This window comes from Ostrinia furnacalis, unplaced genomic scaffold (assembly GCF_004193835.3).
Source record: "Ostrinia furnacalis isolate ACB-3 unplaced genomic scaffold, ASM419383v2 OfSCF7606, whole genome shotgun sequence".
Taxonomy (NCBI): domain Eukaryota; kingdom Metazoa; phylum Arthropoda; class Insecta; order Lepidoptera; family Crambidae; genus Ostrinia; species Ostrinia furnacalis.
Window position 1 is genome coordinate 54,299 of NW_021137845.1, and position 14,302 is coordinate 68,600.

At 40.4% G+C, this 14,302-nt stretch overlaps 1 protein-coding gene across 1 annotated transcript; it reads right to left on the reverse strand.

Moving 5' to 3' along the window:
- Window positions 1-4,827: 4,827 nt before the first annotated feature.
- Window positions 4,828-7,936, reverse strand: LOC114365674 (uncharacterized). The gene is made up of 4 exons (XM_028322295.1): window positions 7,785-7,936; window positions 6,185-6,328; window positions 5,609-5,818; window positions 4,828-5,085 (listed from the first exon to the last, which is right to left on the reverse strand). Exons 1-4 carry the CDS (start codon window positions 7,866-7,868, stop codon window positions 4,828-4,830), a joined length of 696 nt encoding a protein of 231 aa, XP_028178096.1. The 5' UTR covers window positions 7,869-7,936.
- Between the last annotated feature and the right edge of the window lie 6,366 nt (window positions 7,937-14,302).

A 14,302-nucleotide genomic window follows, 5' to 3' on the forward strand; every position in this document is an offset into this window, starting at 1 on the left:
TTCGATAGGGCTGTTTTAATAGCCGTTTACAATTTGGAAATAACTAGACTATACAACGTGGTAGTACAAAAATGAGTCACAGTAGTTGTTGTGCACAGATGTTTGCCTTATGATGAGAGCGTGAATTATTGAACTCTGCCCTTGTTTTGTTCTTAATTCTTCTACATCTCGGACTTGTCCAGCCAATACCAACAACTTTCCTTTAACGGTTTGTGGTTGGAATTTGATATTGTAACACTCACAAACCCAGTCTTCAAAACAATACTCATTTCGATCTGAAAACGATATTTAATTTATTACTAGCGATACAGGAACATTTAAATATATTTACTGTTATATAATGAAACCGTTAAAGTAGCTTTATCTTTTTGTTTTACTGTAAAACTACAACTATAAATGAAGTAAACAAACCCTGACACAATCAAAATTAAACACACTTTTTGGATTTACCTCATTTGATTTGAATGACCAAAATGATTTCAAAACCTTTTTTCCACCCAAATCGTGGTATCACAAGAATTTATTGGTTGAAAATATTTGTTATTTTTTCATTTCGATATTTTTTCACAAATATGCGACCTAAATGTCAATGTGACAGAGCCCACAAAGTTGTGGACGCTAGTTGGCGCTGTAATCGTGCACAGAGCCAATAGTGCTCGAAAAACTGGGAAATGGCACCTTTTTCACTTTTTATTATGTAAAAAGTCCGTGTACTCTTGTCATTTAAAAACGTACCATAGACCTTACCTTTTTCCGTTGCATCTCACCCTTTAATTTAATAAACAACGATTTATAAAATTCACAACTTGTCATACTGGCACAATTAACTACAATCACCCACATTACAAACAAATGCACCCCGTCACATTACGTTTGGCAGAAGTGGCCATATGCGCGACGGGGTCGGGGTTCGAATCCCGTTGGGTCTCCGAGGAATAGAGCGCTGTCTTTATGGCATGTCGTTTATTTTAAATTGCCACTAAGTCATGGGGAACAATGGTAGGTTTGATATTTATCTAATGGGTATTTATGAGACGGTGTTTGTTTTATTGTCAGTTGCATTTAGAATTATTTTCATAATACACTTAAGCCCGATTCGACCAAACTTTTATCCGAGATTAACTCCTGGTATAACTGGCACATTGACAGTTTCATTTTGGGGAATATGTAGGTATGTCAAAATGTCGATTAGCTGACGATGTATTCTGAGATTAATATTTACTCTTGTTTGGTCGAATCCACCCTTAAAAGTTAACGTACGGACTTCTGAGGTTAAAAGGTAATTTGAATTGTGTATGGCATACGCATAAATTACATTATTTTAAACTACACTAATATTAATATAACTTACTCTGATGCTCGGTGAACCAAAGTGTGTCTCGAATCTTGGTCTCCGAAAGATATCGCCATTTCTGCCCCCGATAGTTGAAAAGGCGCATCTAACACTTTTTTTCGGATATGAGTTATTTTCAACGACAGCTAAGAATTATCCATTTAAATTAGGTATTTGAAACTTTTTTATCTCAGTTTTGATTTGGTGTTAGATGCGCCCTTTTAACTATCGGGGGCAGGTTTGCTTCAGACATTTTCCACACTGTATACAGAGCTAATAAATAAATAACGCTTCAGATCACCAATAACAATCTAATTTGTGTACCGTCAGCAAAAACGCGTAAACACATTAATTAGGCTAATTAAGCTGGCGCGATTACGGCGTTGTCCGCTGCTATTACGGCGGCAATCGGCCTCGAATATTTAATAATAATAGCCTGCTTTGTTTAACGGGTGGGCGGGGCGGCACGCCTTGTTATGACACCACCCGGTGTACTGACGGCAAAAAAAAATGGTTAAGGTAATACATATTTTTGGGGTTTTATATTTTTCTGTCATATGGAAACACACACACACAAAACCAAAGGTAGTTATTTATTTGCAAGTAGCTCCCAAATAGAACTTTTACAGCTGTGTGTACAGTTATTTCAAATAGATAATCTTCCCGTTTTGTAACTTACGAGGAAACCGTTTGGTAGGTACGTAGGTACCTATTTTGACTCTTAACCGTAACTTGAAGTAAAATAGAATTTAGAGTGAAAAACTTTATTTTTATTTTACCGCAGTTCTTTCTGCATCTCACGTGCTTACCGTCACGGTAAGTGATGATAGTTAGTTTCACCTATTCTCAACCAAAGAGTTTCGCCTTAAACTGCTAAAATACAACTTTTCTCTTAACATTTTTGTGTTCAAATCGATTGTTAAAATACTTTTTAAAAATGTTTGGAGATAATTATTATTTACAAAACAGTTAACAACTTAACACTAAGATAGCTTTATATTCATAAGATCATAATAATAATTTTGGACATAATATTTTTTTGCTATCCGTACCCGGATACCCCGTTAAGCCGGAGCGCGTAATGACGGCGTCATTTGCACGTGAGTTATAATTGTCGCGATAACGCCGAGTTAATTTAACCCGTACATACCGGTTACATAGCCGTAAACTGTATTTAACCCGTACATACCGGTACATAGCTGTAAACTGTATTTAGTGCTTGAATTATTGGGCGTGTTACAGTTACAGCATCTATTACAGTATTCACAATGGCGTTGCTTTGACATTATATAACTAGGTTTTGAACGCGACTTTGCCTCCGCGAATTTTGAACCGTGACAGTCATTGTGGCGCTCGTGTCCCCCTTCCAAAATTAACCGGGATAAAAACTACTATGTATTTTTCTAGGTGGCTGGCGGTGAAGAATTTCTGACACAGACTGAAATTCAGGAGCGTGTGCGTGTAGACAAGTGTGTAAAATAATGCAATGTTAAATGTATTTTTTACTAAACTTTTGTACTTTTTCAGAGTCAATATTATATTTATTTAGTGTCAAACATTTAAATATTACAGTAAGGTATTTAATTTCAGTTAAGATGAACCTTACCATCTTCTAGCCCTTCAAGTACCAGCGCATCGAGATACAATAGAACTCAATTGTTACCGCGGTCTCATGCAACCGACCGTTTAGGGTTCCACGATTTAGAGGGTTAGCTTAGATTCGACTGGAATTCGCTGCCTGCTGTATTTCCTGAACACTATAATCCGGGCGTTTTCAAGGCGAGAGTGAATAGGCACTTACATGGCAGATATGTACCATCATAGACTGCATCTCACTTAACACCAGGTGCGATTGCGGTCAAATAACTGCCTTGTCTAGCATAAAATAAAATAAAAAGATTAGTAGAGTAACCACTTTTTAACTGAACTAAAAAGTCACATTTTTCGTTCAGTGTGTGTAAACCTTTATTAGCTGACCGTACCCGGTTAGCCGGGTAATGGCGGTGTCGTTTGCGCGTGAGTTATAATTGCCGTGATAACGACGCCCGGCTAAATTAACCCGGGTATTACAATACAAAATATATGGGACTAATGCCCAATGTATTTTATATGAGACACATCCAGCTAGCTAAAGAGGTATTCCTTGAAACGCACCTATGTGGCCCTGGTACTTTTTAATCATCTTATGGTGGATTCGACCAAACAAGAGTCAATATTAATCTCAGAATATATCGTCAGTTTTGACATAATATTTCCCATAGTGAAACTGTCAATGTGCCAGTTATACAAGGAGTTATTCTCGGATAAAAGTTTGGTCGAATCGAGCCTTAGTAGAATTCAGTTCAAAATCTTTAATTATTAAACACTAGCTTTTGCCCGCGGCTTCATCCGCGTGTAATTTCGTTTGTTACAGATAATCATAAATTATAGCTTATTATGTTATTCTGGGTTATAAATAATAATACTGTAAAGTTTCATCAAAATCCGTTAAGTAGTTTTTGCGTGAAAGAGTAACAAANAAACGCCCCTTTCGGGGGCCCCCACCACTTAAGCACAACTCCGTCGAAGTCGAAAACTTAGGAGAGTCTTAATGGGCAACCAATGAAGCCATTAAAGCAAAAAAATCTTTTGTAGGAATTATTTCCGATTTAATCAATTTTTGTGTTTAATTCTACTGGCCTATAAAGGGATTGATTGAAACTTAGCTTGTGCCTTTGATTGGATATCTTGATTTTACTACTTTCTTCACTGGGATGCAGTGGATATCTATATTTCCTTGCTAGGTACCAAGAAGTTGTCTATTGAGTGAAGGATAACATTTAACTGGAAAATGGGTCTTTTTGCTCAAAAACTCCAACAATTATGAAATTATAAAATTATACAAATCCAAATGCGAGCAGATTGCCGCGAAATTATTCACAAAACACCCTCGGCACGGACTTGATGATATTGTATTAGGTGATCACATACGAATGCGATTTTAATGGATACTCCGAGCACTCCCCTCGTAAAATACCCACGCGACCCAATGCCCCTGTAAAAAGACCCAATTTTACCGCCATTTTGTGCGTCACTTACGTCATTTTGCGCGCGAAGCTACCTCTACCCCAATCTAAATTAAAATCTAAAACCTTGTAAACAAGGCAAGTGCTCACTTTTTCGGGGATTTTAACCCTCGGAATTAACGAGAGTTATAAAGGGGGTCCACGGTGCAGTGGTTTGTCCCGTGTGCGATGCTAGGGGCATTAATGTTACAGTGCCTTTGTTGGCTTATCTTGAGGTTGCAACACTGGAACAGCAATGATTGATTGGCCTAATTGGTCTAAAAAATAAAAATAAAACATGATTATCAACCACATTTCTTATTTTCAAACAATAATAAAGAATATTATAACAATAAAAATACAAAACGATAAAAACAACAAATTAAAATAAGTCAATAAATACACAGCAATTTCAACGAAGGTACCAGAGCACTATGATGTGATAGGAGGTTATTTCTGCATCGGCGGGTTCATTTGGGACGCGACCACTTCGGGCGGAGAGGAAGGCGGCGATTTGATGACTATGGAGCCGACGGGCGAGGCCCTGGGGAGCTGAGGTTCCTTTCGGTGCCTTAGGGACGTGAGCGAGTGTTGCCTTTGAGGCTTCTCGGTCACCTTATGCTCGGTGGACCGACCCCGCTGCAGCTCGGCCAGATTGCTGGCCAATTCCGCCGCCGCCTCCCCATACAGTCTCTGACCCCGACGAACCTAATGTAAAAAGGTCTTGAATCTCTATTTCTATGAAAGTTTTGGACGATGCTGTGAAGGGAAACACAACAAAGCAGGTCACGAGATGTGAAGTCTAGGTGTTTCTAAAAGCAAAAGGGCTGCCTAGATAGTCTAGATAGTAAGAAAGGACACAATAATATAGCAGACTTGTTACTTTTGACAATAGCAATAATTAAGCGACTTGTCGACTACCAACTCTGTATCTAGCGATTCTCCGGTCATAGCTTCTTATTAAAAGCTACTGTATCGTCAATTTCTGATATCCAAAGTAGCAAGTCTGCTAAGATTATTGAGCATAATAGCCTTGAAGATTGGTAAAGGGCATCAATCTCTATGCGCCAATTTCCATAATCTATTTTTGGGGACTCGGTAAGAGTCATCTCTATCTCTCTACGCATTAAAAAGAAAATAAGGTGTATTTTGACCAGTCATCTTCAAAACAACTACTTACAATACAAATCACAGATCTTTAGGTCACATTAATAAGACAGCCGCAGTGTACCTCGTCTCTCAACTCCGCGCGGCGACGCGACACCCATTCGATTTGCTCTTGCAACTTCTTGCACTCCTTCTCGTTGCCCAATAGGTCCTTGCGAAGAGACTCCATGATGTCCCGGTACTGGGTCCGCACGTCGTGGTCTATGGCGTGGAGGTTGTCGATTTCGTGCTGGGTCTCGCGGATTTTGGACTTGGAGAGGCGGAGACGGCCTTCCTGAAAGGGAGAGTGGGAACTCTTTATTTACTTTTGAAGCTACCAACTTTTCCCTGGAACAAACTTTAAAACCACTTGTTGTGGGAGAGTGGTGGGAGTAGTCCCGTTTGTTGAAGTTATAAAACATGTACCTTTCTAAATGAGGACATGAGTTCTTCTGCGTTAATTCGTTGCCTGAACAGAATTTATATCCACGTTTCACCAAAAACAAAAAGATAAATCACGATTTTATGAAGGTAATAAAAATGTATTGTCATAAAGTGCTACCTTTGCAATCTATTCTTCTGTTCAAGTTTGGTTACACTTTACAGTTTCAATATCATCCAACAAGACTCTTGAAAAAGTTACTCAAATCGTATCAAATACCTTCTCAGCCAGTTTTCTAGTGAGCACGTCCAAGTGTTCGTCCAGGCTGTCCTTTTGCTCCACCTCGTAGCTCTGAACGACGTTGTTGTGAGGACACAGCCGGTGCACCAGCTGGACCGGCGTGCACGGCGGGCATTCCACCTCCTGGGGAAGAAGGAACCGATTTAACAGTACCTATCGAGGTTTCAACCTATCTACAGAGGCCTAACTCATCTTTATCATCAAAAAACGGTAAAATTCTTCTAACATTTAAGTTTAAAAAAATTCATTTCTTGGGAAAACAAAGTTATCATGAGATTTTAAAATATTTCTACTTCTAAGGCCGGCAATACACGGACCGCTTGAAGCAGTCAGGGTCGACAGCTTCAAGCTGCGACTGCACAGTGAACTGCAGAGTTCTATGGACGCAACTGATTCGGGCGGTCGACAGCACGGTGAATTTTCATCGTGCGGTCAAGCAGTCGCCAGCCATACACTGACTGCTCGAGCTGTCGTCAGTGCTTCCTCTTCAAAATCCATGGTGCTACTCATTTGAAATTGCCCACCGCTCAAACTGTTGAACCAACTGCTCGAGCAGTTATCACTGGCAGCTTCAAGCTGTTGACTCTTGACTACAAGAGTGGTCCGTGTAGGTATGTTGATCACTGACTAACTGCTCGAGCTGTCCGTGTATGGCGGGCCTAACACACCTTCTATGGTAGAAGACGCAAATGTTTTAAAATCCACGCTCTATTAATCTACTTTCTTAAAAATAAATACTTTTAGCACTGCCGCACATTAGGTGACAGGTGGCACCACAGATAAGTTAGGAATTTTGAAGTCAAAAGTTGCAGCTCATAGCGCATCGGCTGCTTTTTTGGTGTTAGTTTTTTTCTCTACCACTACTGTCACCAGCTTTAGGTTTCCACTAAGCCAAGTAGCTTGGCATTTCTGTCTCGTGTTTGCGTAAGGCTTGACATGACCGTATTCAGTGGCAGTTACATGTGACCTTGTGTGTGGCAGCTGTTATCCCGTCGTATACATTATGCAATCGGTTTTCTTTTCGTGGATACATGTCGCTTCTCTCTCCGTGGTCGTCTAATCTTGCCGCCGTCCTGCCCCGCAGTCATGCGGATGCGGCCTTCTCTGCAAAAGTCATACGACGAGGTAACCCGCATCCGCATACCAGAACAAAAGGCCTTAAGGACTCCAGAATCTCTAGTACCCTCACTTCGAACTGTAAAAGAGCTTATAGATAGGCCCGTCTTACAGGACAGCTTGAGTAGTAAGCCAAATATACATGGACCGTTTTTGCTCATAGTCAATTGAAATTTCCACCGTACTGGCTCAACTGCTCGAAGCAATCAGCTGCTCGAGCGGTTCCACGTATATGTGTAGTTTGCTATCCAGTCGCAACTTGGAACTGTCGATACTGCTTCAAGCTGATCATGGTATGGCGGGCCATAGTTCTGTTTTGTGTCACTAAGGTGCTTTTTAGATATTTACAGGTGCCCTTGGTCTTCCTTAGATGGTAACGGTAGCAGAGGGGTCAGTACTTCCCTCAAAGTGAAGGTACTAGAGAGACCAGAGGCCATAGTCCGCAAATGTAAACATTCTCTACCTTGGGCGACTTCCATTTCCATCTGATGAGGAGGAGCAACAATACGAACAGCACTCCTGCCCCTGCGGCGGCAGTAGCATTCATGGTCTCATTCCCTCCGACCCATTTACGCCACTTGCACAAAAATTTTAAAATAACTGATGACAGCGACATTGAATGATTGATGTCGCGGTGTTTTGTTTGTTTGTTTTTTTTTGTGTGCAAAAAGTTTTTATGTAAGATTATATTCGTGAGAAGAAACTTCAACAATCGATCGTCTATGAAAGTTAATTAAAAAGTTGAACAAATAATCATAAATCTTCATTATTAAATTGGCAGTTAAGCTTAGCTAGATTAATAATCAGAAACAATCTGCAATTCATTTAAAGAAGCAATAAATTGTAGACACAATTGTGCATAGTATGATAAGCTACACATATTTTAAAGTTACTTGTTCATTTAGGTATAATAATAGCCTTCACTTGGCAGAGCTCTCGGTAGAAAAGTATTCTCATAATTAAATACTGATAAGAAATTCTCCCGAAGGAAGAATTATTTATGATACATGAGGATACATTTCCATCTTCAAGCCTGTGTGAAGTGAAGACATATCTATAACATAGCACCGTACGAAACAATACAGTATAGGAGATCCCCGTACTATAATCTGAATATAATGACTGCCCCCCTCGCTAGGGCGAAGGTATAACGAACCTGACGATATTGTGGCTAACCGATTTTGGACGCTAAATCTGGGTAGATAGGGTTGTAGGTAGGAGGTGGTCTGACAGCCATGTCCAGTGACAATGGTGTGGCTATCCATCAGAGCTGTCAACGACTCAGGTGTCGAAATTGTGATGGAAACCATTTACGTGTTTGGATGGAAAGTGGGATGCTTTCATCGTTTGTAATTTACAATTCTTGTTCAAGCCAATTATTTAACTTTGAGTAGCAAAACCTTAATTTTAACCGTAACTATAACTTACAAATTTAACCCTTCCTACAGGTGTTTTAACGTTTGTTAAAGTTCTAAATGGTGCAACCCAGCCTGAATAAAAACAAGTCATTGATTTATATCTCATCTGTGTGAGCATCCAAGGCGTTCTCAAGTTCAATAAAAGAGACAGAAGCTTTTATGATGGATGATGAGGTTGGCTCACGGTGCAACAGTCGCTTTTTCTTCTTCTTGTCGACAAGTCAACAAACCTACACAGCGTCGGCCCAAAACTCCGCCACAAGAATGGCGTTGTCACTTTGTCAGTAACCTTCATTAAATCTTCCTGCTTGCAGTTGTTTGGGCACGCAGGGCACGACGCGACATCATGTGCTTCGTCGACTGGGGAACAAACCCACACCTGCACTCCAAGTTTGAGCCATCCAAGAATCCCCACCTGAACAGTCGCTTTTAAAAAATCTTTTCAGAAAATCGCTATCAAATCGCTTTCACGGATAGCCTCTATCCCACATCTAATAAGGACGCACCCCGCCCCAGGGTGGAGCGGCAAGGCAATTACGATCAGACACGGCTGGTAATTGAAAGGGGATCGTCTCTAATTGATTGTTCTGGCCGACTGATTGATATGATAGAGCGATTAGGTCCTGCCCACCGAGCCGGTAGGTCGTCGGAGCACTGATTAAGTGCTTTCGCACCTAGGCAGGCATTTGTTGATGGGCCTTAATAAATATTCGACTTGTTGCAAAAAAGGTAGACATTTTCCTTTGACCTTCGCCTTTTTAGGTCTTCTCCAGATAATAATTTAGGAGCGGATATTATCAGGTTACTTATGGCCAGGTATTGTATTCTGAAACGAAAATATAAGTAATTACCTAGTCTGCAAGGGTCTTGGAATTTGTTTTTGGAATAAACCTATTCAAGCATTGTATTAAAATCACGGCGTCCAACTAATTTTCTAGATTTCCGAGACAGTTGCCACAACTAGGAGAATCATAAGGCTTTTATTGAAAGCGATAAAATATTTTTGAATTCAACATTCAGTCAGACTGAAACTACAGACGATGTCTGAGACATAATGTAGGTAGATACGCCTGAGTTTATGATGTGTTCTTCCTGTCTTGTTTTTCTGTGCTACAGACTTTTGTAATATGCTACAGATTCCTTCCCTCCCATGGATGATTGAGCTACAAACACCTAAATCCTAATGGGCTCTATAAATGGGATGTAATTATCGTTCCAATCTGTTTCAAAGCCAACGGAACAGCGTTCCCGCCACATTTGACATTAAGTGCTGCGTTCAGGAACCGTTCAGTTCGCCGCTCATTCACATGCTGCGTTCCGTTTCACTTAGCCCGTGATCAAAGCTAGCGCGTTGACGGCGCAGTATATGTCAAATTTACAGCAAACGGAAGCTAATTAGATACGAGTGGGAGGGACGGTCTTCGCACGGGCCACTAGCGACGCCCGCGCCTCGTGTGAAACGGAACGTAACGTAGGACGAGGAAAGATTAGAGGGAGCATGATTGATAGATCGGATTACAGATAGATCGACGATTCTGTTTGAGATTCGTCGCGGCTAAATTCTGGGATTGGGTTGTGATTGCTGCTATTAGTTTTGTGAGTTTTGCTATTAAGACGACTGATCTTTGAGTAAGCACGTTGTTAGGTAATTTGTTGCATTGCGCGTCTGTTGTCTGTTGTTAGCAAAAAGACTCGGAAATGCTTAAAATTCGATTACAAGATAAAGTACGGCCAACGAGAAGCGATACCAAATGTAAACAAACCCAATGTCATTGTCATTTGGAATAGTAGGGGTGGGTTGCACCACCTATCTTTAACGGTAACTATGACGTTAACCGGTGCTTTTTGTATGGAATTTGACAGATTTTTGACGTTTGTGAAAGTTAAAGTAAGATGGTGCAACCCAGCCTAAGGGTTTGACATAATTTTGGCGGGAGAACGAGACATTACGACAAATACACAAGATGATTGAAGAGACAGAATATCTAGAACAAGAAGAAAATAATTTATCAATTCGAAAGTCGAATCGACCTTTTGTATCGCTTCTCGTTGGCCGTACTTTAGAAATTTAAGTAGAAAGATGGTGACAAATAAATTAATCTGGTACCTACTGCTATTTAGAAGAGCAGGTCCCAATAATCTTGCCTTGAATCATTAGCCTTGTAAGACGAGGTAGTTCAATATCCCTGAAACCTGAAAGAGAAAAGTATTTTCATTCAGTCACTATTAGGAAAAGATAAACAAGTAGGTTTAATAAATACACAAGCTTTACTTAGTGGCTGTAAAAAGTGTTATAATTAATGTTCTTACTCGCATTTCGTAAGTCTACACCGTTACATTTTTCAGCGGTTCCGCGAGACCATCCGTGGCGCTGACGCCGCTAAAGTGGGGCATTTTTTGCGCCATAATTTGTAACTAATTATGTGACAAAAAACCGCCCTTTGATCAGCGAACATGTGGCCGATGCCGATACTCTTTACTTCGTTTTGCTTGTTTGATTAATTGCATTTGTAATGGTTTGAGAGCTATTTCATTAAACATTACTCGGAATTTCAGTTTTGGAAGCATGATTTCGTTTCTTAATGACGATGCATTTTGTACCGTGGCGTGGACCGAAATGTCTGGCTATATTGGAGACGAAAATGTACAGTGTTGGCTAGGTTACACTTATCTAAGTGCTCTCTACATGCCGTAGTGTAATAATTAAATGTAGTCAAGCCAGTGGTATTTGCTTTACATCTCTAATACTTACTTATGAGAATAACCAAACCTATTTCATAACCAAATAAACAAAACTTTATTAGCAGATCCTGCTCGCGTGAATTTCAAGAATTCAAAATGGCCGTCGGAAACGCGAGCTCGCGCGGTTTCTTGCCGCGTATTACCAACATTACCATACTTCAGGCGAAGCTTATTTAAATGCTCCACCGACTCCATTTAGAGCTTGGGAAAATAAAACTGGGGAACGGATCCCGCGATCTTTCGCTGAGCCGCTTTGTGGTAAATATGTATAGGCGGTGCGCTCCAGTTTTTCGCGCGGGAAAATTTTCCCGCCGCCATATTGGATCTTATTTTTAAGGATATAAGGCAAAGGCGTAAAAAATCTGATTCCGTACAAAGTTTGTGCGGGTGTAAGTATCTACGTTTTGTCGCCGGCATCTTTTTATTTTATCGAGTTTTATTTGGGAGCTCAGCTGCCAGCTATGTTGTTTTCGCGTGTTGTATATTTTTTGTGTGTAACGTTGGTTATAAGTAGGTAGCTAACTTAGCCAGGAGTTTGGAATTACAGTTATTCAAGTTTCATTGTTTTTATTTGTAACGTTATTATGACTGATCATTTGATAGCTTTTATCCCAGCATTCATGAATCTCTGAATTGAACTATTCGAAGATTAAGCAACATATCAGAGAGTATGTCTGATTAAGCCTCAATATTTATTTTCCTATAAATATTAACATGCTTCATCGTCGTTATAAGATTCACGTACGTTTCCAACCTAATATTTAATTTCTGAAAGTTTAAAAAGAGCACAGAGCCTTATTAAATACCTACTTAAATATTCTTTGTGAGATTCAGATTCTAAATACTCAACGTTTTTCGTGAAAAGAAAATCATGGACGCATTTTCCACTCCTTATTCGCTAAGAATTTGAATATAAAACAACGCAAAAATTAAGTTAAACGATTAAAAAGGACTCCCGAGCGCTCGGTGTTTGAACAATGATTCCATTATCTCCAGACGTAAGAGATAAAGCTGAATAGCCGCCAATTTTGTTCCATTACTCTCGAGCACCGCAGAATACATATTATCCGTAAAACGGAGCGCAAACAAAGCGAGCGTCGTTCTCCCGCCGACGATAACTTAATTTCAGTCCGCCATAAGTACGTAATTAGCGAGCCGCTGCCTTATCGGTCGGTGTAATTAACCTCGGGGGTGCCACCCCGCCCGGCACCTTGAATACCTCCTAGCAATATTTCCGCCATATTATCCGGAGTCCGCCCACCTCCTACGCCAATGGCGGTGGTTCGCGCGCTTTTGTTTCGCGCCGCCGACGCCGCGTTCCGAAACGTTCTAACGCTGTCCTGTTTTCGTTGGGAATTTTGGCTGTATGCGCTACGTTCAGTGGTTTGTTTTCGTTGGCTTGCGTTTATTATGCCTAAGCCTTTGTTATGTCGAAACATCTTAACTTTATCTTTGCTGCACCGGATTTTAAGCTCTATATTTTCCAGTTTACGGTGCAAATTGGAGGTTTGGTGGTGTCTTTCGGCAGAAGGGTGTCGTCAGTTCATATTTCATGCGTTATCATCTTTTATTGAGTGCGAGGCTGGCATTGTTGTCGGTTTACTGCGGTTATCTCCCGCGGGCGCCGGTGTTTAGCGACGCCTGCCTGATGAATGGCATATTGGTGCCACGTATTATGGCCGCCGAGTCCCCGGAGCGCTTTGAGATAAATTTTTGAGACAGCAAATTAAGGGTTGGAGAGTTGGTAAGCGAGTTTAGGCGAGGTTCATAATATAACCATTTTGGTATTAGGTGTTAAAACGATACTCAACCTTTTCTTCGGGATTATAAAGATGTTTTTAGCTACTCGCATACTTCAGGCTGAAATCATTTATTTATACAGTGGTGTTAAGACAATTTAAAAAAATATGACATGCGAACAATTTACAAAACTTAGGCTGGCCACTTAACTTCAATTACCGACCTACCAGTAACTACTTATCTGCCTTCCTCTGATGAACGGGAAATTAAACAACATAACATAAAAAAACCTGTAAATAAATTCTAACAGCTTAAATATTCAAACTATCTCCCAAATAGCCAACCAAATCCGCTGCGAGTTACCGAATCGTTTTAATAGAGTAATCGATCAGCGGGCGCTCGGGCGTGTATCGGAACGGTCATTTGTCAAAATTACGCGGGAACCGTTAAGCCGCGTAATTTTTGGCGCGCGTCGGACTGGCGCGCCCTAATTGGGTGCTGCCGATCAACGGTAAAGGGATAAACACACTGTTTCAGGGAAGTCATAACTACCAATCACCTTATGAATAAGGTATTATTGGAAACTATAGAGGCCAAAAGTGCTTTTTGACTTCAGCTCACGAAGGCTGTTTATTATGTCATTTGCAAGTTGCATGGTTGATCTTAGAAATGTTACTAAAAGTCATTCTTTCTCAGTAATAATATTATTTTAAGTTTAGTTTAGTATTATCAAAGATGAAATCTACGTAGTAGTAATTTTTATAGGTACTTATAAGGTATTTCGTAGATCGTAGTTGTAATCGTAGCAACATCGCTACGACAATGATCGTAGCATCAGAAGCACATTTTTTCGTAGCATTACAAACATGTTCACTATGCTTCGCATTTTTTATTAGCATTCAGAATTCATGTAGAGCCAAGCTTCTAACTCTACACCTTGATAGGTTCGCCACAAATAGTCCAGTCGGTTACTTTGGTTTTCCTGCCAGTGTGGTACTCGTAATGGATTTGAGACGTGGTCACTCAAAGTCACCGGGCGATGGAGCGGGCTATGCTCGGAGTTTCCCTGCGTGATCGAATC

What these genes read in the sequence shown, in the direction of transcription:
- LOC114365674 (XM_028322295.1), bottom strand. Translation starts at nt 7,868, where the DNA reads ATGAATGCTACTGCCGCCGCAGGGGCAGGAGTGCTGTTCGTATTGTTG. An exon ending in CTAGAAAACTGGCTGAGAAG is followed by an intron (nt 5,819 to 6,184) that starts GTATTTGATACG and finishes TCTCCCTTTCAG; the next exon opens with GAAGGCCGTCTCCGCCTCTC. An exon ending in GCGCGGAGTTGAGAGACGAG is followed by an intron (nt 5,086 to 5,608) that starts GTACACTGCGGC and finishes TTTTTACATTAG; the next exon opens with GTTCGTCGGGGTCAGAGACT.